The following is a 23,320-nucleotide window of genomic DNA, read 5'->3' as shown; positions in this document are numbered from 1 at the left end:
GTAACTAGTTAAACCCTGTTGTTTGGTGGCCTGGACCATCCCAGTAGCAGCCACTACTGAAGAAGGAGCCGAAGGGCACTATGGTGATTTGAGCAGTACAGGCATACCTCAGAGATGTTACAGGTGTGGGTCCAGAACATCGCAATAAAGCAAATATCGCCATAAAGTGAGTCAGATGAATATTTCGGTTTCCCAGTACATATAAAAGTTTTGTTCACACTATACTGTATCCTATTGAGTGTGCAATAGCATTCTTAAAAAAAAAAAATGTACATACCTTAGTTTAAACTATCGCTAAAAAATGCTAATCATTACCTGAACATTAAGTGAGTGGTAATCGCTGATCACAAATCACCATAACAAATGTAATAATAATGAAAAAGCTTGAAATACGGTGAAAATTACCAAAATGTGATACATTTTGGTAGAGACACAAATGGTGCCCATAGACTTGTCCAATGCAGGATTGCCACAACCTTCCATTTGTTTAAAAAAAAAAAAAAAAAAAAAAGGGAGGGGGTGAAGGGGGCAGTATCTGCAGAAGGCAGTAGAATGCCTGCCTCTAGCAGAAAAAGTCACAGAGTTAGGGAGGCTCTGGACCAAAGTGAATCTTGTGACCTGGGCTATTTTCACTATTTTTTATGACTTTAAAGTCCATAAAAGCTAAAGTTTAGGTTTAAGCTATCTTAGTGATAGTAAGTCAAATCAGCAAAAGTATCAGGATTAAAATTATTTCCCTCTCTGAGCCCCTGTTTCCTCAATGGAGACAATAACAGGCCCTCACTGAGTTCTTGGAAAGTAGCATAGTGTAATGGAAAGAGCAGACCTTGGAGGAAGGCATATCTGAGCTTTACTTTCCTTATCTGCAAAATGGGTAATAACACCTATCTCATGGGACTTTATGAGAATAATAGAAAGAAGATAATGTCTATAAAGAACTAAAGAAGGGAATGTTTATAAATCCTGTATTAAACTCAGTAGTGTTAATTCCCTTTCCTAACATTATATTTATTCAGATAATTTAGGGGGAAATTATGCTATATTATAGGAGTTTTACTATGTAACTATTTGAGATTTCAAGATTACATTTGACTTACTCTAATTAGATAAAGAAAAGCAACAACAAAACCATCTGTCTGAGCCACTTGAACTAGTGAGAAACTGAATGGTAGGTATTTGGTAATGCTCTTGGGGGAGAAGCTTTTTCACACCTGTGTTGGAGGTTGGGAAAACTGCTCTGAAGGAGTACTGCTGGCCATGAAGCAGGAAATTGAATATCCAGGCTAGGAGAAACCAAAAGCATATGATTTCTTCATTGCTATTTCTTGAAACTTCTATGTGATTTAAACCTTGATGCCCATTTTGTGCCAGATCTCACTCTTATCCAACAGGAAGTGGATGCTTTGGAAGAACTAAGCAGGCAGCTTTTTCTGGAAACAGCTGATCTGTATGCTACCAAGGTACAGAGAAAGGAAACGGAAGTGTGGTTTTTAATCAGTACGATTGAAGGCAGAACAAGACTAAATAGCTTTGTAGCATCCTCTGTGGCCACCCAGCACAAGAGAGACCTCATAGCTCCAGTATCAGCCATGAAACATTAAGAGTCTGTTCTTCATGACATTGTTCCTACCCCCTAGCAAAATTCTTAATGGAACGCTCTCAATAATAAAAATTAGTGGGATAGTCAGGCGATGTTTTTTTCAACATCTGGGAAGATGGCTCACACCACCCCCTACTGATTCAAGGTCAAGATGGTAGCTCCTCTGGTTGCTTTTTATTCCTATAGAAGTTAATAATATTGCAAGAGTGATGCCATGATCTAGCCATGATCTAGCCAGACCAAGAAGTGACCTAACTTTCCTCAAGTTAAAATGCCATATAATTTATGTAAAAATGCCATATAATTTAAGTATGTAAAATCTATTAGCTAAGGTCATTCAAACTATTTTTATCCTTTTGAAGGATCACTTCATTGGAATAGCCATAATATAGAGGTAGCATAGGCTTTGAAGACCGACTTGAGCTTCAATTCCCCTACTCACTATCTGTGTGACCTTGGGCAAGTTATCTAATACCCCCCCCCCCCCACCCCGTAAGCCTCAGTTTTCTCCTGTGTAAGATTAAGATAATAGAACATAGAAAAGTTGTTATAAAAATTAAAGGAGATAATGTATGTAAGGTGTTTATCCCAGTTTGGTGCTTAAAGTAAGCGTTCAATAAATGTTTCCCACTAGTATTATTTTAATATTATGAAGCCATGTGTGGGTTTTTCGCTCTGGCAAAACAGTGATTCATAGAGGCAGGAATGTTTTAGCTGAGTATAAAGTTTACATTTTGCTGGGACTAACCATGTTCTGTATTTGTTTTCCCTCAGGAGAGAATAGAATATTCCAAAACTTTTAAGGGAAAATACTTCAATTTTCTGGGTTACTTTTTCTCTATTTACTGTGTTTGGAAAATTTTCATGGTAAGTATATTAGTTTTAACTGTCAGGGTTTAGGTTATTTTCCCTGGTAATGGCAGAGAGAAAAGTAGGTTTGTAAATTCTAAATCCAAAGGAGTCAACAGAGAATGATATCGTTCACATCCCCGAGCCTGACTCTCCCCCTTTTCTTTTTAAAAAAAGTTTTTTAATGTTTGGGATGCATGGGTGGCTCGGCCGGTTAAGCGTCCAACTTCTGCTCAGGTCATGATTTCATGGTTCATGGGTTTGAGCCCCACGTTGAGCTCTGTGCTGACAGCTCAGAGGCTGGAGCCTCCTTCAGATTCTGGGTCTCCCTGTCTCTCTACCCTTCTCATGCTTGTGCACGTTCTCTCTCAAAAATAAATAAACATTAACAAAAATTTTTTTTTAACTTAATGTTTATTTATTTTGAGAGAGAGGGAGGGAGAATGAGCAGGGGAGGGGCAGAGAGGGAGGGAGAGAGAATCCTCAACAGCCTCCACGTTGTCAATTCTGAGCTCGAAGCAGGGTGCAATCTCATGGACCGTGAGATCATGACCTGAGCCGAAATCAACAGTTGGATGCTTAAGGGACTGAGCCACACCCAGGTGCCCCTCCCCCCACATCTCATTTTTATGTCACATAGAAAAGAGGAATTGTATTTTTCTTCAGTCAGAAATCATTAGTAAGGTCTTAGTTTATAAACTACATGAAAGGAATACAAAGGTTTTTTTATTTTACACTCTGCTTTCCATATTACCCATGAGTATATCTATGTAATGCAATCCCTACCTTCAGCTCAGAACAGAAACTACTTCTCCTTTTTAATCATCTGTATATACCTAAAAAAATTAAATACAAAGTAAATTCCGAAACATTATTTCTACAGATAAATTCATCTTATGTGGCACCCTCAATGCCATATTCTTTATGTGCATTTTGTGTACATTCATTTTGTGTCTCATCTGTAGGTATTCGTGGATTTCAGTGTGATTACAGAAAAGGCTGATTGGACTTTCTGTTTTGGTGACTTTTCTACTGGGGCTGTGTTTGCACAAAGAGGAGCTTTGTCAGCTTGTTAATTTTGATCAGTATAGATGAATGGAAGATTCTGGATTTTAATGGATCTAATGTTATAATAAATTGATGTCAATGCCTATTCAGAGGACCTTTTTAAATCCTGATTCATTCAGTGGAGAAGATAAATGAAGATAGTATGTTTAATTAACTAAGCTACTAAAAAGTTTTTCCCAAGACATAGCCTTTAAAGGAGCATATCATTTTTAACAGCTTTATGGAGGTGTAATTGACATTCAGTAAAGTGCACATATTTAAAGGGTATAGTTGGGTAAGTTTTGACCTATGTATACACCTGTCCAACAACTATCACCACACTTTGGAGAGAACATACCCATCCATCACTTCCAAAAGCTTCCTTGTACCCCCTTGTAATGTCTCTCTCATGTGTCCCCAGGTAACCACTTACATTTTCTATAATTTTATGTATATAGAGTCTTAAATTATGTACCCTTTTTCTGTCTGGCAGCTTTTACTCAGCATAATTACTTTATGTTTCATTCATGTTATCGTGTGGTCAATAGTTTATTCCTTCTCATTGCTGAGTAGTATTCCGTTGTGTTGTTGTACCACAGTCTGTTTATCTGTTCACCTGCTGATGGGTATTTGTTTCCACTTTGGGGATGTTACAAATACAGCTGCTGTGAACATCTGTGTACAAGTTTGTATGTGGACATGTGCTCTCTTTCCTGTTATGAGGAAACACTTAGGCTAGGTCACATGGCAAATGTATGAAATGGCCAAACTTTTCCAAAGAGGTTGTACCCTATTACATTCCCACCTGCAGTGTTTGAGAATTTCGTTTACTCCACATCCGTGCTGACATTTTGTAGTCAGTCTTTTAGACATTCTAATAGGTATGAGGTGGCATTGAATTGTTTAATTTGTATTTTCCTAATGCCTAATGATGTTGAACAACTTTTCATGTGTTGATTTGCCACCTGTATATGTGAGAGGGTGGGGTAACTATTTGCCATCTTTTAAATTAGGCTTCTTTTTTATTGGGTTTTGTATATTTTTCACTGCATTCTGGAAACCCTTTATCAAATGTGATTTTCACATATTCTCTCCCAGTCACTGGCTTGGCTTGTCATTCTCTTAGTAGTATCTTTCAAAGAATTAAAGTTCTTAATTTCGATGAAGTCTGCTGTATCTTTTGTTTTCTATCATGGGTTATGCTTTTGGTGTTGTATCTAAGAAATCTTGGCCTAACCCAAGGTCACAAAGATATTTTTCTTGTCTTATTCTATACATTTTATAGTTTGAGGTTTTTACATTTAGGTCCATGATCCATCTGGTGTTAATTTTCTCATATGATGTTGGAGTGTGGATCCAAGTTCATTTTTTTCGCAGAGATATCTACTTGTTGTAGCACCATTTGTGGAAAAGATTATCCTTCCTCCATTGAATTGACTTTGCAATTTTGTCAAAAACTAATTGACCATATATTTTTTCTATTTGTTTTTTCCTATTGATATATATGTTAATAAGTCTTGAAATAAATAATACTCTTTTTTTCTCCTTTTTTAAAATTTGTTTTGGCCATTCTGTGCCCTTTGCATTTCCATATGAATTTTAGAATCAGTTTTTAATTACTGCTGAATACAAAAATACCTGCTGAAATATGTATTAGAATGTCATTGAATCTTCAGATCAATTTGACTTAATTTTGACTTAATATTGAGTCTTACAATTCATGAACACGGTGTAACCATTTATTTAGATCTTCTGTAGTTTCACTCAGCATTGTTTATAGTTTTTAGTGTATAGATCTTTTACATTTTTCAGATTTATCTCAAATATATTTTTGATGCTATTATAAATGGGAATGTTTTTATAATTTCAGTTTCTGAGTGTTACTAGATACACAACTGTATCTAGTATAATTATGTAGTTACACAGTTGATTCTTGTCTGTTGATTTCATATCCTGCAACCTTGCTAAACCCGCTTATTTTTAAAGTTTTTTGTAGATTTCATAGGATTTTTTTCTACATAGACAATCTGTTCTCTGCAAATACAGTTTTGCTTCCTTGTTATTTTTCTGGATGCCTTTTATTTCTTTTCTTCCCTTCCCTTCCCTTCCCTTCCCTTCCCCTTCTACTCCCCTCCCCTTCCCCTCCCCTTCCTCTCCCCTCCCCTCCATTCCCTTCCCTTCCCTTCCCTTCCCTTCCCTTCCCTTCCCTACCCTTCCCCTCCCTCCCCTCCCTCCCCTCCCCTCCCCTCCCCTCCTGTCCCATCCCATCCCATCCCATCCCATACCATCCCATACCATCCCATTCTATCTCATGTTTCTTCTCCTTCAGCCATATCACACCAAAGTACAAAATTAAACAAGTGGTAAGAGCAGTCATCCTAATCTTGTTCTTCATTTTAGGGGGAAAGCATCCAGTTTTATGCCATGAAATATGGTGTTAGCTGTTGGCTTTTCCTAGATGCCCTTTATCTGGTTGAGGAAGTCCCTTCTATTCATAGTTTCTTGAGTGTTTTTAATCATGAACACGTGTTTGATTTTGTCAAATGCTTTTTCTGCATCTATTGAGAGGACCATATGATATTTTTTCTTTTTAGTTGGCTGGTATAGTATACTACATTGATTCAAAATGTAGCATTTCAGATGTGTGTTGTATTTTTATTTCATTCAGTTCAAAATATGTATAATTCCTTTTCCTTGACTCATGGGTTATTTAGAAGTATGTTATCCAATATTTGGTGATCAGAGGAATATCATCCTGTAATTGATTTCAAGTTTAAACCGTGTGATCTGAGAACGTACTTTGATTTGTCTTAAATTTGATCTCTTCAAATTTATTGAGACTTGTTTTCTGCCCAGAATATTTTCAACCATGGCTAATATCCATCCCTTGTGCACTTGAGTAGAATGTGTATTTTGCTCTTGCTGGTTAGAATGTTGTATAAATCTCAATTAGATCAAGTTGGTTGGTAGTATTGTTAGTTTTCTGTATCCTTGCTGATTTTTCTATCTTCTCAGTTATTGAGAGGAGGTGATGACATTTCAAACCATTGTTATGGATTTGTCTATTTCTCTTTTTAGTTCTCTGTGCTTTGTGCATTTTTTTTTACTTATAATTAACATACAATGTTAGTTTCAGGTGTACAATATATTTGATTCAACAATTCAATACATTGCTGAGTGCTCACCACTATAAGTGTGGTCACCATCTGTTGCCATACGATGTTATACAATATTATAGACCATATTCTCTATGCTGTGCATTGCATCTCTGTGACTTATTTATTTTATAACTAAGAATTTGTGCCTCTTAATCCCCTTTATCCATTTCACACATTCCTTTACTTACCTGCCTTCTGGCAACCGCCAGTTTGTTATATGTATTTAAGAGTCTGTTTACTTCTTTGTTCATTTGTTTTAAGATTCTGCATGTAAGTAAAATCGGGTGTTCTTTCTTTCCTTGTCTGACTTATTTCACTTAGCATCATACCCTCTAGGACCATCCACGTTATTGCAAATGGCTAGACCACATTCTTTTTTGTGGCTAAGTAATATTCCATTGTATAAATACATCATATCTTTTTTATCCATTCATCTATTGATGGGCACTTGGGTTGCTTCTATATCTCCGCTGTTGTAAATAATGCTGCAGTAAATATAGGGATGCCTATAGTTTTTCAAATTAGCATTTTCATACTCTTTCTGTAAATACCCAGTAGCAGGATTACTGAATCATATGGTATTTTTATTTTTAATTTTTTGAAAAACCTCCATACTGTTTTCCACAGTGGCTATACCAATTAACGTTCCCACCAACACCGCATAAGGGTTCCTTTTACTTTACATCCTCACCAACACTTGTTATTTCTTGTCTTTTTTATTCTAGGCATTCTGGCAGGTGTAAGGTGATGTCTTATTGTGGTTTTGATTTGCAGTTCCCTGATGACTAGTGATGTTGAACATCTTTTCAAGTGTTTGCGGGCCATCTCTTTGTCTTCTTTGGAAAAATACCTCTTTAGTTCCTCTGCCCACTTTTTAATTGGATTGTGTTTGGGGTGTTGAGTTGTATAAGTTCTTTATATATTTTGGATATTAATCCCTTATCAGATACATCATTTGCAAATACCTTTTCCCGTTCAGTAGGTTGCCCTTTTGTTTTGTTAATGATTTCTTTCACTGTGCAAAAGCTTCTTACTTTGGTGTAGTCCTAGTAGTTAATGTTTGTTTTTGTTTCGCTTGCCTTGCAAGACATATTTACAAAAATGTTGCTATGATCAGAGTAATTACTGCCTATGTTTTCTTCTAGGAGTTTTACGGTTTCAGATCTCACATTTAGATACGTAATCCACTTTTAGTTTATTTTTGTATGTAGTATAAGAAAGTGGTCCAGTTTCATTCTTTTGCATATAGCTGTCCAGTTTTCCCAACACCATTTCTTGAAGAGACAGTCTTTTCTCCACTGTGTATTCTTGCCTCCTTTGTCATAGATTAATTGACCGTATAAGCATGGGTTTGTTTCTCAGCTCTCTATTTAGTTCTATTGATCTAGCTGTCTGTTTATGTGCCATTACCATACTGTTTTGATTACTACAGTTTAGTAGCATATCTTGAACTCCAGGATTGTGAGACCTCCAACGTTGTTCTTTTTCACGATTGCTTTGGCTGTTCAGGGTGTTCCGTGGTTCCATACAGAAGTTAGGATTATTCGTTCTAGTTCTGTGAAAAATACAGTTGGTACTTAGACAGGGATTGCTTGAATCTGTAGATTGCTATGGGTAGCATGGACGTTTTAATAATGCTGATTCTTTCAGTCCTTGAGCACAGAATAACTTTCTATTTGTTTTTGTTGCCTTCAATTTCTTTCATCAATATTTTATAGTTTTCAGAGTACAGGTCTTTATCTCCTTGTTTTTTTTTTGTTTTTTTTTTTTTTTAATTTTTTTTTTTTTTTTTTTTTTTCAACGTTTATTTATTTTTGGGACAGAGAGAGACAGAGCATGAACAGGGGAGGGGCAGAGAGAGAGGGAGACACAGAATCGGAAACAGGCTCCAGGCTCTGAGCCATCAGCCCAGAGCCTGACGCGGGGCTCGAACTCACGGACCGTGAGATCGTGACCTGGCTGAAGTCGGACGCTTAACCGACTGCGCCACCCAGGCGCCCCTTTATCTCCTTGTTTAAGTTTATTCCTAGATCGTCTTTTTTGGTGCAGTTGTAAATAGGATTGTTTTCTTTTCTTTCTGGTACTTCATTATTAGTGTATAGAAATGCAACCAATTTCTGTATATTAATTTTGTACCTGCAACTTTACTGAATTTATTTATAAGTTCTAATAGTTTTTGGTGGCGTCTCTGAGGGTTTCTGTATATATTATTATGTCATCTGCAGCCAGTTTAACGTCTTCCTTATCATTCTGAATGCTTTCTATTTCTTTTTCTTATCTGACTGCTGGAACTAGGACTTCAATATTAATGTTGAATAAAAGTGGTGAAAGTGGACATCCTTGTCTTCTTCCCAGTCTTAGAGGAAAAGCTCCGTTTTTCACCATTGAGTATGGTGTTAGGTGTACATTTTTCATATATGGCCTTTATTATGCTGACGTTTGTTCCTCTAACCCCACTTTGTTCCCTCTAAAACCACTTTATCATGAATGGATGTTGTATTTTCTCAAATGCTTTTTCTGCATCTATTGAGATGAGCATATGGTTTTTATCCTTTATTTTGTTGATTTGGTTTATCATGTTTGATTTGTAAATACTGGATCACCCTGGTATTCCTGGAATAAATTCTGCTTGATCACGGTGGACAGTTTTTTTTAAGAGTATTATTGAATTCAGTCTGCTAAAATTTGTTAAGGAATTTTGTATATATGTACATCAGAAATATTGGCCTGTAGGGGCGCCTGGGTGGCTCAGTCGGTTAAGCAGCCGACTTCGGCTCAGGTCATGATCTCGTGGTCAGTGAGTTCAAGCCCCGCGTCAAGCTCTGTGCTGACAGCTCAGAGCCTGGAGCCTGTTTCAGATTCTGTGTCTCCCTCTCTCTGACCCTCCCCCGTTCATGCTCTGTCTCTGTCTCAAAAAAAAAAAAAGAAATATTGGCCCGTAGCTTTTTTGTTTGTTTTTGTAGTGTCTGTCTGGTCTTGGTATCAGGGATTTTAAATGCTGGCCTCATAGAGTGAATTTAGAAGTTTCCCTCCTCTTCTATTTTTTGAAATCATTTGAGAAGAATAGGTATTAACTCTCTTTCTTTCTTTCTATAGATAGTGTTACATTAGTTTAAGGTGTACAACAAGCATGGAATATCTTTCCATTTGATTCATCTTCACTTTTTTTCATCAGTGCTTTATAGTTTTCACAGTGTAGGTCTTTCGCCTCTTTGGTGTTAAGTCTTTGTTAAATGTTTGGTAGAATTCACCTGTGGGACGATGTGATCCTGGGCTTCTGTTGTTGTTGTTGTTTTATTATTATTATTATTGATTGAATTTCATTGCTACTAATTGCTCTGTTTAGATTTTCTATTTCTTCCTGATTCAGTTTTGGAGGATTATATGTTTCTAGGAATTTATCCATTTCTTCTAGGTTGTCCAGTTTGTTGGCATAGTTTTTCATTATAGTCTCTTCTTTCTAAAAAAAATTTTTTTAATGCTTATTTATTTTTGAGAGAGACAGAGACAGAATGCAAGTGGGTTAGGGGCAGAGAGAGAGGGAGACAGAATCCAAAGCAGACTCCAGGCTCCAAGCTGTCAGCACAGAGCCCGACGCGGGGCTCAAACTCACGAGCTGTGAGATCAGGACCTGAGCCTAAGTCGGTGGCTCAACCAACTGAGCCACCCAGGCACCCCCGTTATAGTCTCTTCTAATCCTTTGTATTTCTGTCGTGTCAATGGTTATTTCTCCTCCTTTATTTCTGATTTTGAGTCTTCTCTCTTGATGAGTCTGTCTAAAGGTTTATCAATTTTGTTGATCTTTTCAAAGAAACAGGTTCTGGTTTCATTGGATTTGTGGGGTTTTGGTTTTGTGTGGGGTTTTTTTTTTCCCTCTATTTCATTTATTTCTGCTCTAATCTTTATTGCTTCCTTCCTTCTGCTAGCTGTGGGCTTTGTTCTTTCAAAGTCTAGCTCTTTTAGGTGTGAGGTTAGATTATTTGAGATTTTTTGTTTGTTTCTTGAGTTAGTTTTGTATTGCTATGAAATTCCCTCTTAGAATGGCTTTCTTTACTGCATCTCAAAGACTTGGAACCATCGTGTTTTCATTTTCATTTGTCTCCTTGTATTCTTTTTTATTTCCTCCTTGATTCCTTGGTTGACCCATTCATTGTGTAGGAGCATGCTATTTAGCCTCCATGTATTGGTATTCTTTTTAGATTTTTTTCTTGTGATCAATTTTTAGTTTCATATCATTGTGGTTGGAAAAGATGCATGATATGATCTCAGTCTTCTTACATTTATTGAGATTGTTTGTGGCCTAACATGTTATCTATCCTGGGGACTGTTCAATGGGTACTTGAATGTGTATTCAATGGTTTTTTGGATGGGATGTTCAGTATGTCTTTTTTAAGTCCATTTGGTCTAATATGTTGTTCAAAGCCACTGTTTGCTTATTGGTTTCTGTCTGGATAATCTACATTGATATAGGTGGAGTGTTAGTTGTCTGTTATTATTTATGTATTTAGGTACTCCTGTGTTGAGGGCATAGATATTTAGTTGTTATATACTCTTATTTGATTGACCCCTTTATGATTATGTAGTGGCTTTCTTTGTCTCTTGCTATAGTCTTTGTTTTAAAGTCTACTTTATCTAATGTAAGTATTGCTACTCTACCTTTTTTTTCTACCTTTTGCATGGTGCATTTTTTCCAGCCCTTCATGTTCAGTCTGTATGTGTCTTTAGGTCTGAAGTGAGCCTCTTAAAGGAGCATATAGATGGGTCTTGGTTTTTTATCCATTCAGTCACCCTCTGTCTTTTGATTAGAGAATTTAGACCATTTACATTCAAAGTAATTATTGAGGGGCGCCTGAGTGGCTCAGTTGGTTGAATGTCAGACTCTTGATTTCAGCTCAGGTCATGATCCCAGGGTTATGGGATCAAGCCCATATCGGGCTCCACGCTGAGAATGGAGCCTGCATAAGATTCTCTCTCTCCCTTCTTCTGCCCTTCTCCCCCCGCTCATGTGCATGCTATGAGCATGCACTGTCTGTGTCTGTCTGTCTGTCTCTAAATAAATATAGATAGATAGATAGATAGATAGATAGATACTTATGTACTTCTTGCCATTTTGTTCATTGTTTCTGGTTGTTTTTGTAGTACTCTGCTCTTTTCTTCTTCTGTTACTCTCTTCCCTTGTGTTTTGTTGGTTTTCTTTAGTGTTATGCTTGGATTCCTTTCTTTTTACTTTATGTATCTATTGTAGGATTTTGATCTGTGATTGGCATTAGGTTTATATATAACATCTTAGGTGTATAGCAGTCTGTAAAGTTGATCAAACTTAAGTTCGAGCTTAAGTTCACACACACTCTAAAAGTACATTTTTATTCCCTCTCCACATTTTATGTAGATGATGTCATATTTTACATCTCTTTATTTTGTGTATTCCTTGACTGGTTTTTGTAGACATAATTGATTTTATTACTTTTGCTCCATACTGGCTTTACAAGTGATTAATCTATTATGTGTAGAATTTTTTTAAGTTTATTTATTTATTTTCAGAGTGCACACGGGCAGGGGAGAAGCGGGGCGGGGGGGTGGTGGCAATGGGGGGAGAGAGAATCCCAAGCAAGCTTTCATTGTCAGCTCAGAGCCCAATGCAGGGGTCAGTCCCTGCATTGAGTGAGATCATGGTGTGAGCTGAGATTGAGAGTTGGACACTCAACCAACTGAGCCACCCAGGTGCCCCTCTACTGTCTATTATGTTTGCTTTTACCTGTGAAAGTTTTTCCTTTCATAATTTTCTCCTAATTATGGCCTTTTCTTTCCACTCAAAGAATTCCCTTTGACATTTCTTGTAAGGCTTATTTAGTGGTGATTTCATCCTTGAACTTTTGTCTGGGAAACTTTTTGTATCTTTTTTTATTCTGAATGATAGTCTTGCTTGTAGAGTATTCTTGGTTCCAGGTCTTCCTTCCAGTACTTTGAATATATCATGCCACTGCCTTCTGGCCTACAAAGTTTCTGGTGAAAAATCAACTAATAGCTTTGTAGGGTTCCCCTTCTGTAGTAACTGGTTTTATTTTTCTCTTGCTGCTTTTTTTTAAATTTTTTTTTAATGTTTGTTTATTTTTGAAGGAGAGAGAGACAGAGTGGGAGTGGGGGAGGGGCAGAGAGAGAGGGAGACACAGAATCGGAAGCAGGCTCTGGGCTCTGAGCTGTCAGCACAGAGCCCAACGCGGGGCTCGAACCCATGAACTGTGAGATCATGACCTGAGCCGAAGTCGGACACTCGACCGACTGAGCCACCCAGGCACCCCTCTTGCTGCTTTTAAAATTCTCTCTTTATCATTACTTCCTGCTATTTTCATTATTATACATCTTGGTGTGGACCTCTTTGGGTTAATCTTGTTAGGGGCTCTCTGTGCTTTCTGGATTCGGATGTCTGTTTCCTTCCCCAGATTAGACAAGTTTTTAGCTGTTATTTCTTCAAAGACGTTTTTGCCCCCTTCTCTCTCTCTTCTCCTTCTGGGATCCCTATAATACGAATGTTATTACGCTTGATGGTGTTGCTGAGTTCCTTTAACCTTTTCTCATTTTTTATTCCTTTTTTTTCCTTTTTGCTGTTTAGCTTTGTTGCTTTCCGTTACCCTGTCTTCCAGATTGCTGATCCATTCTGCATCCTCTGATCTGCCCTTCCCTCTAGTGTGCTTTTTTTAATTTTAGTTATTGCATTCTTCATCTCTAGTTCTTTTTTATGTTTTTGTTGAAGTTCTCCTTGAGTTCATCCACTTTGTCTCAAGTCCAATGAGTATCTTTATGACCATTGCTTTGAATTCTTTATCTAGGTATATTGCCTATCTCAGTTTGATTAGCTCTTTTGCTGTGATTTTGTCCTGTGCTTTCATTTGGGACATATTCCTCTGTCTCCTCATTTTATCTAGCTCTCTGTTTGTTTCTGTGTATTGGGGGCCAGCTGTGACTCCTGGTCTTGATAGTAATGGCCTTGTGTAGAAGAGACCCGGTGGTGCCCTGTAGTGCAGTGTCCCTGGTCACCAAAACCAGGTGCTCCAAGGGTGTCTCCTCTGTGGGAAACATGCGCCCTACTGCTGTGGCTGAGTTGCATTTGCCTTCAGCCCAGATGGCTGCAGTGACCTGCTCTGCCTGCTCTGGGCACACTGGGCAAGGTTTTGTCCCTGCACAGCCAACTAAGAGGCTCAGCTGCTGGAACTATGGGCACACTGATGTAATCTCTCCCCTTCCCCAAGACAGCAGTCCCTCTGGAGTGGTGCTGGTCCCTGCTAAGACTGCTTGTAGTAGGGCAGGAGCTGTGCTAGAGGGCCACCTGCCGAGGCAGGCAGGTCCCCAGGTGACCATGGGGCCAGGGCACTTGGTGCTGGCGAGATAGGTAGGGAGTATTAGCCCTGGTGCCCACAGGTGTCTGGCTATCTAGGCTGGGGGAGGAGAAGAGAAATGGTGCCCAGCAGTTTTGTTCTTGAAGTCTCCCTGCGCCTCCAGCACATACTGCGATTAATAAATGAATATTCTTCACATATACCCTGGGCACTTTTCAAACTGCTGCTTCTTTGCTGTCTCTCAGGCCAAGTTATTTATTCTAGCTCTTCAAGGGCAGGGTCTTCGTTTCCTGTTGCCCTCTGGCTCTTCCAGAGTTAGGCCTTGCTAATTTTTAAAGTACCTGGAGTTTAGCCCTGCTGATTTTACAAGCTCCCAAAGTTAAGCCCCACTGGTTTTCAAAGCCACATGTTACCGGAATTCCTCATCCCACTGCCTGGGGTGCCTAGGGTGGGGTCTGATCCTCTCCTCTGTGCTTGTGGTGTCCCTCCTGTTTGTGGTTAGTCTCACAGACGGGTGGGGGTTGGTTCCCAACCGTGTCTCAGCCCCTCCTACCCTTTTCAATGTGGCCTCCCAACACTTAACTGTGGATGGTCTGTTCTGCCAATCTTCCGGTGGTTTTCAGAGTAGAGTTAGTTGCACAGATAATAGCTGTTATCTTGATGTGTTTGAGACACGGTGAGCTCAGTATCCTCCTACTCTACCATCTTCCTGATACCTCTGCTTCATGTATTTTAAAGCTCTGTTATTTGGTACATGCACCTTCTGGGTCATTTTGAACCCCTTATTGAAATGACCCTTTTAATCTCTGGCAGTATTTTCTGCTATGAAATCTACTTTGATATTAATACAGACTTCTCTTTCTCTTTATTAGTGTTAGTATATCTTCTTCCATTCTTTTACTTTTAACCTATTTGTATATTTATATTTAAAGTGGATTTTTATAAACAACATACAGTTGGGTCTTGCTTTTTATCCAGTCTTACAGTCTCTGCCATTTAATTGGCATGTTTAGACCAAGATCTACAGCTCACAGATCAAATCCAACCACCACCTGCCTTTGTAAATAAAGTTTTACTGGAAATACAGCCAAGGCCATTCATCTACGTATCATCTGTGGCTACTATCACTACAGTGTCAGAGTTTGCCAACCCTGGTTTAGACCATTTACATTTAATGCGATTATTAATATGGTTGGGTTGAAAACAGCCATGTTGTTATTATGTTTTTTATTTGTCCCATCTGTTCTTTTTTCCATTTTTTCTTTGTTTCTGCCTTCTTTTGGATTAATTGGATATTTTTCATAATTCCATCTGATCTCTTATTGCCTTGTTAGCTGTAACTCTCTTTTCATTATTTTAGTGATTGCTGTTAGAGCATTCAGAAAATAACCAGAGGGAATGACCCTGGAATTCCTTGATTTCACTCTAACTGTATCACCAGAATGTTACCTTTCTGACTTCTGTTAACCGAAGGTATACATGCCATATGCCATAGCCTTTTTTTCTCTTTATTCTTTACAGAAAAGATAGGGTACATAAGGACTTTTGTTTGCCTATATGTGAATAACTATAATAGATGTTTTATATGTGATTTAGATTGAGAGTAGAATTGAATTTTTAAGAACATCTACCTATAGGATAGGTAGGATGGAACATCTACCTGTAGGATGTTATATTAATTCATTATTTTGAGTCACTTTTTGAAATAGTGATTATTGAGATGCTCTAATATATAAAGGTCTGTGTCTTTACAGGCAACGATTAATATCGTTTTTGACCGGGTTGGGAAAACTGATCCTGTCACAAGAGGCATTGAGATCACTGTGAATTATCTGGGGATCCAATTTGATGTAAGAATTAAGTCTGTTTTTGTTCTTCCCATTCTCCATTGTTTTTTGACATATTCTTATAGCAAATTTGTAAAGGGCATAAAACCGTAAGTGATGGCCGGTACTTATTACTGACTTAGATGCCGATTATTTCTATAGTTCGTCTTCTGCTTTTCTGTAGCTGACTGCTCCTCACCAGTTTCTCCCCACCAAATATTAGATACTTCTCTCTGTGATATATAATGAGATCTTCAAATCCAAAACTCACCTTTGATTCCTCTAGTAGAAAATTAACTACTAATTAGCGTTCCACGTTAGAAGTGAAATTATGTCTGCTGTAAAAAATTTATCTTTATCAATTAATTAATGTGGACTTTGAGCTAAAGATGGTAAGTGTAACCCGTGCAGTTTTAATTCTCTTTCTACCTGATTTATGATACCACTATCATTAAACACTCTTGTCCCGATTTATGTTTTCTGCCTTTATTAATAGAAGAGTATATTTAAAAAATATATATATATACATATATATATATATATATATATATGTGTGTGTGTGTGTGTGTGTGTATACACACACACATATATATATATATATAGCCAATGATTCTAGTTGATTAGCACTTTGATAGTAAGCCCAGAGTCATGCTCTTAGTCCCTGTAAGGACCATTTAGCTGGGCTAGGATCCTAGTGACAGACTGCATGCTACCCCCAGCCATCCGTCTCAGCTGGACATGCTCCTGGTAGCTAGATGCTGGATAAAATGAAAATGAACCAGAGCAAAATGAGCTCCAGTCCTTGAGAAACAATTCAAAGCACATGTTTTTGTTTTTGTTTTTAATGTTTTTATTTATTTTTGAAGGAGAGAGAGAGAGACAAGAGCATGAGCAGGGGAGGAACAGAGAGAGAGGGAGACACAGAATCCGAAGCAGGCTCCAGGCTCTGAGCTGTCAGCACAGAGCCCGACGCGGGGCTTGAACCCACGAACTGTGAGATCATGACCTGAGCCGAAGTTGGACACTTAACTGACTGAGCCACCCAGGCACCCCAAAGCACGTTTTTTAATTTTTTTTTTTTCAACGTTTTTTATTTATTTTTGGGACGGAGAGAGACAGAGCATGAACGGGGGAGGGGCAGAGAGAGAGGGAGACACAGAATCGGAAACAGGCTCCAGGCTCTGAGCCATCAGCCCAGAGCCTGACGCGGGGCTCGAACTCACGGACCGCGAGATCGTGACCTGGCTGAAGTCGGACGCTTAACCGACTGCGCCACCCAGGCGCCCCCCAAAGCACGTTTTTTGATGATAAACCAATGGTGTAAACTTTTTCACGTGAAGGAACATGGTACCTTTCGTTCAAGTAGTTTATAAAATATCCCATAACCCATGCTTCACTGTTGTTACATATGTGTTTTCTTCTCCTCTTTTCATTTTTTCCTGGGCTCAGTTATTAGAAGTGTTCTTCCTTATCAGTGCTTTGTGAGGCTACTTAGTTGCTGTGTGTGTGTATATATATATTTAATCTACAATTCATCTGCATACTCCACGTTTCAGAATTCTGAGTAACACCTTTAGATGTTAGTAATAGCACTTCCCTGGCAGCTACTTTTCAGACCCGAATCAAGCACAGGGTTCCAAAGCTGCCTGCCACTATGAAGCAGTCCAAGAGGAGAAAAAGGTATCCTCGTGTAATTCAAGTGAAGGTCAATTATGTCCTAGACTGTAGCTGAGAATGTTTACATATTCTTTTATTATAAAAAGAATAATTTCTTAAAGTTATGGGCAATGAGGGGACTATCCTTCACAGATGTTAAAAGTAATTTAGCTGCTATTTAATTTCCTTTTAATCCGTGCTTTTCACATAATACATTGAAGCTGCATCATTAGCTCCATCTCTGTTTCCTCAGACTGACTAGTGTTATTTTCATCACTCCACTGCACTTGCTTCCGTCCTGTCTTGATTAAGTCTCATTAAGATATCCACTGCAGGGATGCCTATGTGACTCAGTTAAGTGTCTGACTCTTGATTTCAGCTCAGGTCATGATCTCATAGTTGGTGAGTTCAAGCCCCGCGTCGGGCCCGCTCTGCGCTAACAGTGCAGAGCCTGCTTGAAATTCTCTCCCTCTCTCTGCCCTCCCCCACTCATGCTCCTTTTCTCTCGCTCAAATAAACATTAAAAAAAAAAAAAAAAAAGATTTGCACTGCCACTTTCTTAGGTGTTGTTAGTTGCACCTTACTTTTCTCCCTCCCTAAAAAAAATTTTTTTAATCAGGTAGGGCCCGATGAAGTACCCTCTCACAGTCACATAAGCAATCAGAATGCATCAGGAGAATAGCCTTCACGTGTCTCTCAACAGAGATTTCACAGATACTTTTCCTTCTTTCTATGGTGGCAGGTGAAGTTCTGGTCTCAACACATTTCCTTCATTCTGGTTGGAATCATCATCGTTACATCTATCCGAGGACTGCTGATCACTCTTACCAAGGTAGGTTGTATCATTGAGTTTAAATTTCTTATTTGCTTAATTACACGTGGCACCACAAGATAATTTTACCTAATTAAGATTTCTGCCTTCTGAGATCTTAAACAACAGTCACAAATAGTTGGATTTACATCCCACGCCCATCAGATGTGTACTTTTACCAAAGGTCATAGAACGAGATCATGGTCCGTTGCGTTCACTGATACGGCACCAGCATCTGGGAACAGAAGCTGGCATGCAGTAGGTGTTCCAGGGATACTTGGAATGGATGAAGAAGACTGGAGGTATTTGGGTTAGAATTTGAGTATTTGAGGTGTTTGAGGTTAGAATAACTGTGAGGGTCCCTTATAAGGAGGACATGGGAGTAGGAGAAGCAGAATGTTTGGCTATTTTCTGACAACACAGGAAGGCTTCATGGAGGCAGAAGGTAAATTTTCTCTTGGAGACGAGGTGGGGAATCTCGAAATCCAAGAAGGGTTTGAATGAAACGAGTGAAGAGGTTGGGAGAGGAGGAGGAAGGATGGATCTACAGGCATCTCGCACAATTTTGGAAAGAGCTCAGGAGCCTAGTAATAATTATAAGAGCTTGGAGTGGCCTGAGGTAATCTGCTCTATTATTTCATAATGATATGAAAGTCATATGTGTCACATAATTTCTGACAAACTTGATACAGATTGGAATCCCTTCATGTCATAACATAATTCTTAAAACCCCCAAATATCCCTCTGAGCACAACATAGCAAGCAGTCTGTTTCTCTTCATGGCGTTAACTGTATCAGTTGTTCCCTATGGGATTGCTGCATGGAAGAGACTTTATTTTTTTAACGTTTATTCATTTTCAAGAGACAGAGCATGAGCAGGGGAGGGGCAGAGAGAGAGAGGGAGACACAGAATCCGAAGCAGGCTCCAGGCTCCGAGCTGTCAGCACAGAGCCCGACGCGGGGCTCAGACCCATGAACTATGAGATCAAGACCTGAGCTAAAGTCGGACACTTAACCGACCAAGTCACCCAGGCGCCCTGGGAAGAGACATTTTTAATTATGCTACTTAATGTTCTTGACACAGGTGTCTAGCAGTACCGCATAAATTCTCCTCCCTTTCTTGACAGTTCTTTTATGCCATCTCTAGCAGTAAGTCCTCCAACGTCATTGTCCTGCTGTTAGCACAGATAATGGTGAGTTTCACGAACTAGCTTTATGATTACAACTGTAAAATACCAGAAGTGTTTTGTACTTCTGAATATTTTAACAATTCCCTTTGATCCCTGACCACAAAGTGACCTCTGGGTTAATTTGTTTAACTTCTAGGGCATGTACTTTGTCTCCTCTGTGCTGCTGATTCGAATGAGCATGCCTCTAGAATATCGTACCATAATCACCGAAGTCCTGGGGGAACTACAGTTCAACTTCTATCACCGTTGGTTTGATGTGATCTTCCTGGTCAGTGCTCTCTCCAGCATACTATTCCTCTATTTGGCTCACAAACAGGCGCCAGAGAAGCATATGGCACCTTGAACTCATGCCTGTTACAGACTGCTACGGGCCAGTAGCGTCAGAATTTGGATTTAAGAGAAAACAATGGAGGGGACCAGGGCCTAATATTTTTTAAACAATCAAAACACTGAGGTAGCAGATTCTACCTCCAGCTTATGCCTTCCTCCTCAGCTGATACTGTGATCATGTAGCATTAGCTAAAACGTGAGCGTGAAGTAAACTCAAGCTAGCCCTCAGCGGAGCGCATCCCACATGGGTTTGAGGCTGATGCAGCATGGCGGAAGAGGGGTGGAAAAGAGCCAAGAAACTAGTCTGGGAGAATACACTGGAGCCCTAGGGTAATGGGAAGTCTGAGGTAGCTGGGCCAAACACACAGGATCTCTGTCAAGGCTCACACGGAGGAGGTTCTGGCTTTCCCTTAAGATTGACAATCATTAAAATCAGATTGGAACCCTTTGGCTTTAGCTTCATTTTATCAAGGATAGCTTGGTAGTGTGCTTGTGTGATCTAATGTGAGTTGGCATCCCCCAGCCAACCCCCGCCCCATAAAAGTTACCAACAGGTTATCTGTTCTTGTCCAGGGATGGAATGGTGTGCTACTGAAATAGATTCTACTGAGAGAGGTCAGGTATATCATCTTTATTGATTTCCTTTTAAGTCCGTATTTGAGAGTGAATTACTGTGCATTCAAGTTGGTGATGATGTCTCAGTTGTTTTTTTTTTCTTTCCATCTGCCCCTTCATGCTGTGGGGTAAAACAATGAATAACTGTTAACTGGAATAAGTTTTCCTATTGTAGACCCTACTTTTCTCCATCTGTGAAAGGAAAATGTTGGAAGGTTTATAGAATATTCAGAAATGCAATTTAAGGAAATCCTGAATTTTATTGTGCTGGGACTTCCAGAGGCAAAATGAAAGTTAAAGCATAAAAGCAAGTTTACCAAAAACAAAAGCACTATTAAGGTTTGATCAGCTAACAAGGAAGACTCTAAAGGCATTCTTAATGGCATCTGTTTTAGCAACCACAACATTCTTACAAAACGATAATTTTAATAGGCTTATCTGCTCAGATACTATAATGAGCTCTCACGTGTACAGATTTGTGAATCATCTTTGGTGCTCAAGGAGCCTATAGAATTAAGAGATAGCATCACACAAAGAAATGTAGTTAAGTTGAAGCTTGAAAGAGATCACTTGAAAAGAATCTGGTTCCTGCCTTAAGTTGACCATAAATAAGCCATCTATTGCGGTATCTGCCCCCAAGGCAAATGACAACAGAAGACAGTCACACGTGATGAACTGGTTCCCAGAGGAGCTCTTCTCTAACAGAGACAGTAAATGGGTGGCAGCTCATTCCTTGGGAAAGGATTCTTTCTGAACGCCCAGAAACAGCTGTCAGCCAAAGCCACATATTTGCTCTCATCACATCTCTGTGTCTTCAGAATTGGAAGAAGAATGTGAGGCTGTACTGTGCGCCTGTGCAAAAGAGAACAAAAGATCTGTAAGTGCGAGTATGAATGTCAGCAGTTGCATGACTTGAGGCAGGGAGAAGAGTCCCTCACTAGAAGCCAGGTAATCTGGATTTTACACTTGGCTTTGTTTCCAGCTTGCTGTTTGACACTAACAAATTTCTTAATGTCTACATATCTTTTCTATAAAGCTAGCACAGTCCTATAATTGACTTGCTATAGAGCTATCACTGAATTTTTTAAAGACAACTAGAATGCTTTCTTTGTGAAGCAGTCACGAATGCAAGGTCAGTGGCTACCATGTGTGCTGTGGTCTGAATGTATGTCTCCAAAATTCGTCTATTGAAATACTAACCCTGAGGTCAGGTGATGATATTAGGAGGTAGGACCTTTGGGCGGTGATTAAGTCATGAGGGCAGAGCCTTTGTGGTTGGGTTTAATGTCTTATAAGAGAGCCCCCACCCCCCCCACGCCCAGAGCTCCCTATCCCCTTCTACCATGTGAGGACATTGCAAGAAGTTGGCAGTGTGCAGCCTGGAAGAGGGCCTTCTCCGGACCCGAAAGCTGTCAGTGCCCTGATCTTGGATTTGCCAGCCTTCAGAACTGTAAGAAATAAATCTGTGTTGTTTATAAGCCATCCAGTGTATGGTCTTTTATTATAGCCCCCCAGACTAAGTGGGTATTCATTAACAAATAGCATTTAATTTATATTACCAATAATTAATTGTAAATAGAGTAGAATTAAAGGTAGTAGAAAGAAGAATGATGCAAAAGACTTATCAAGGAATTTAATCCAAATACAGAGTAATGCTTATTCCTCCCTAGCAATAATACACCGCCAATGATCTTAAAAACAACATGTCCCTAAACACCACGGTTCATTTTCATGCTTACCATTAACCAGGCCCTGTTTGAAGTGCTTTAGTAGTCTTAGATAATATAATCCTAATAACAGTCCTACAAATCCTCCTTGTTTTACAGGTGGGGATAATGAGGCAAAGAGAGAATAAATCCATTTGCCCAAGGGCGTTAAGTGACAGAACCAGAATTTGTACATAGCTAGTCTGATTCAGGTTCTTCTGGTGGTTCCATTATAATTTTGATAAACTTACCTTCTCTGGACAGTTACTGTCAACTCCATGCTATGAAAAAGAAACTTGTCCTCATACCACTTCCTCTCCACCAAAATGACTTATCTTTACATTGTAATTTTCTAGTATTCTAGGAAATCTGTGGCAAACATAGACCTGAGGTGTACTTATGAAAGACTTTATCATACTCTGATAGGTTAAATCACTGAGAGAAACCTATCACCACTCACTCGTTCTTTTGCCACGTGTGAGTCGTGCTCTGGTTCTGCCAATGTTCCTTCTTTGGCATCAGGGGGGGCATCCAGTGGATCAGCCATAGAGGAAACGATAGGGATTTTCTTAGCCTGGAAATAATCATAGGCCTTCTTTCCACAGACTAAGAGTGTGACATTCTTCCCACTATTCTGGATTCTGTCCACCACTTTCTCATAGGGTTCTTCCAGCACCTTCCCTCCATTCACTTCGATGATGATATCCTCATCCTCCAGCCCTGCCAGTTCGGCAGGGCTGCCCTTCTGCACCTGTGAAAAAGAGGTTCTGAATTATCACTTCCAGGCACAGATAAGGGAATATTAGATTGGCTTCCCTTCAGAGGAAAGAGGGCTTTGAGAATTTCTTCTTAACCATGTTATTTCTCCTTGAGGTACAGAAGAAAGGCACTCTAATGCTTTTCTGCTTCTCAAAGCTTCAACGTCCATATTCAAATGAATACCATTGGAGGGGTCCAAGATGATAGCACAAGACTCTGAACTCACCCCACCCCCCTCACGGACACCAAATGTACACCTACATACAGAGCAATTCTTCCTAAAGAACTGAGGGCTGATTGAACAGTATCTGCACAACAAAGGATAGAGAGACCACATAAGGAACAGCAGGAGACATGGAGGCACGGTCATGATCAAAACCGCGCTGCACGAGTGACAGAGCACGGAGGGGTCTGCACACAGACTGGGGCACAGCAAAAA

At 39.3% G+C, this 23,320-nt stretch overlaps 2 protein-coding genes across 5 annotated transcripts in view; one reads left to right on the top strand and one right to left on the bottom strand.

The window, feature by feature from the left end:
* GPHRA (golgi pH regulator A) overlaps positions 1-20,249 on the top strand; it is a 60,437-nt gene extending 40,188 nt beyond the window's left edge. Inside the window, exons 9-14 of the mRNA XM_060622217.3 lie at positions 1,372-1,460; positions 2,375-2,467; positions 15,743-15,838; positions 18,213-18,302; positions 19,409-19,474; positions 19,608-20,249. Coding sequence (XP_060478200.1) covers positions 1,372-1,460; positions 2,375-2,467; positions 15,743-15,838; positions 18,213-18,302; positions 19,409-19,474; positions 19,608-19,814 — 641 coding nt within the window. The 3' untranslated portion in view covers positions 19,815-20,249. The remainder of the gene's footprint in view (positions 1-1,371; positions 1,461-2,374; positions 2,468-15,742; positions 15,839-18,212; positions 18,303-19,408; positions 19,475-19,607) is intronic.
* Positions 20,250-20,656: 407 nt separating this feature from the next.
* Positions 20,657-23,320, bottom strand: part of PDZK1 (PDZ domain containing 1) — a 43,155-nt gene continuing 40,491 nt past the window's right edge. For all 4 annotated transcript variants that reach the window (XM_060622213.2, XM_078451509.1, XM_078451510.1 and 1 more), the window contains 2 exons: positions 22,583-22,873; positions 20,657-21,268 (listed from right to left, as the gene is read on the bottom strand). In XM_060622213.2, the coding sequence (XP_060478196.2) occupies positions 21,215-21,268; positions 22,583-22,873 (345 nt within the window). In that variant the 3' untranslated portion in view covers positions 20,657-21,214. The remainder of the gene's footprint in view (positions 21,269-22,582; positions 22,874-23,320) is intronic.

This window comes from Panthera onca, chromosome C1 (assembly GCF_046562875.1).
Source record: "Panthera onca isolate mPanOnc1 chromosome C1, mPanOnc1 haplotype 2, whole genome shotgun sequence".
Classification (NCBI taxonomy): domain Eukaryota; kingdom Metazoa; phylum Chordata; class Mammalia; order Carnivora; family Felidae; genus Panthera; species Panthera onca.
The sequence above is the reverse complement of the archived record's forward strand: the minus strand, read 5'-3'. Positions and strand labels throughout refer to the sequence as shown.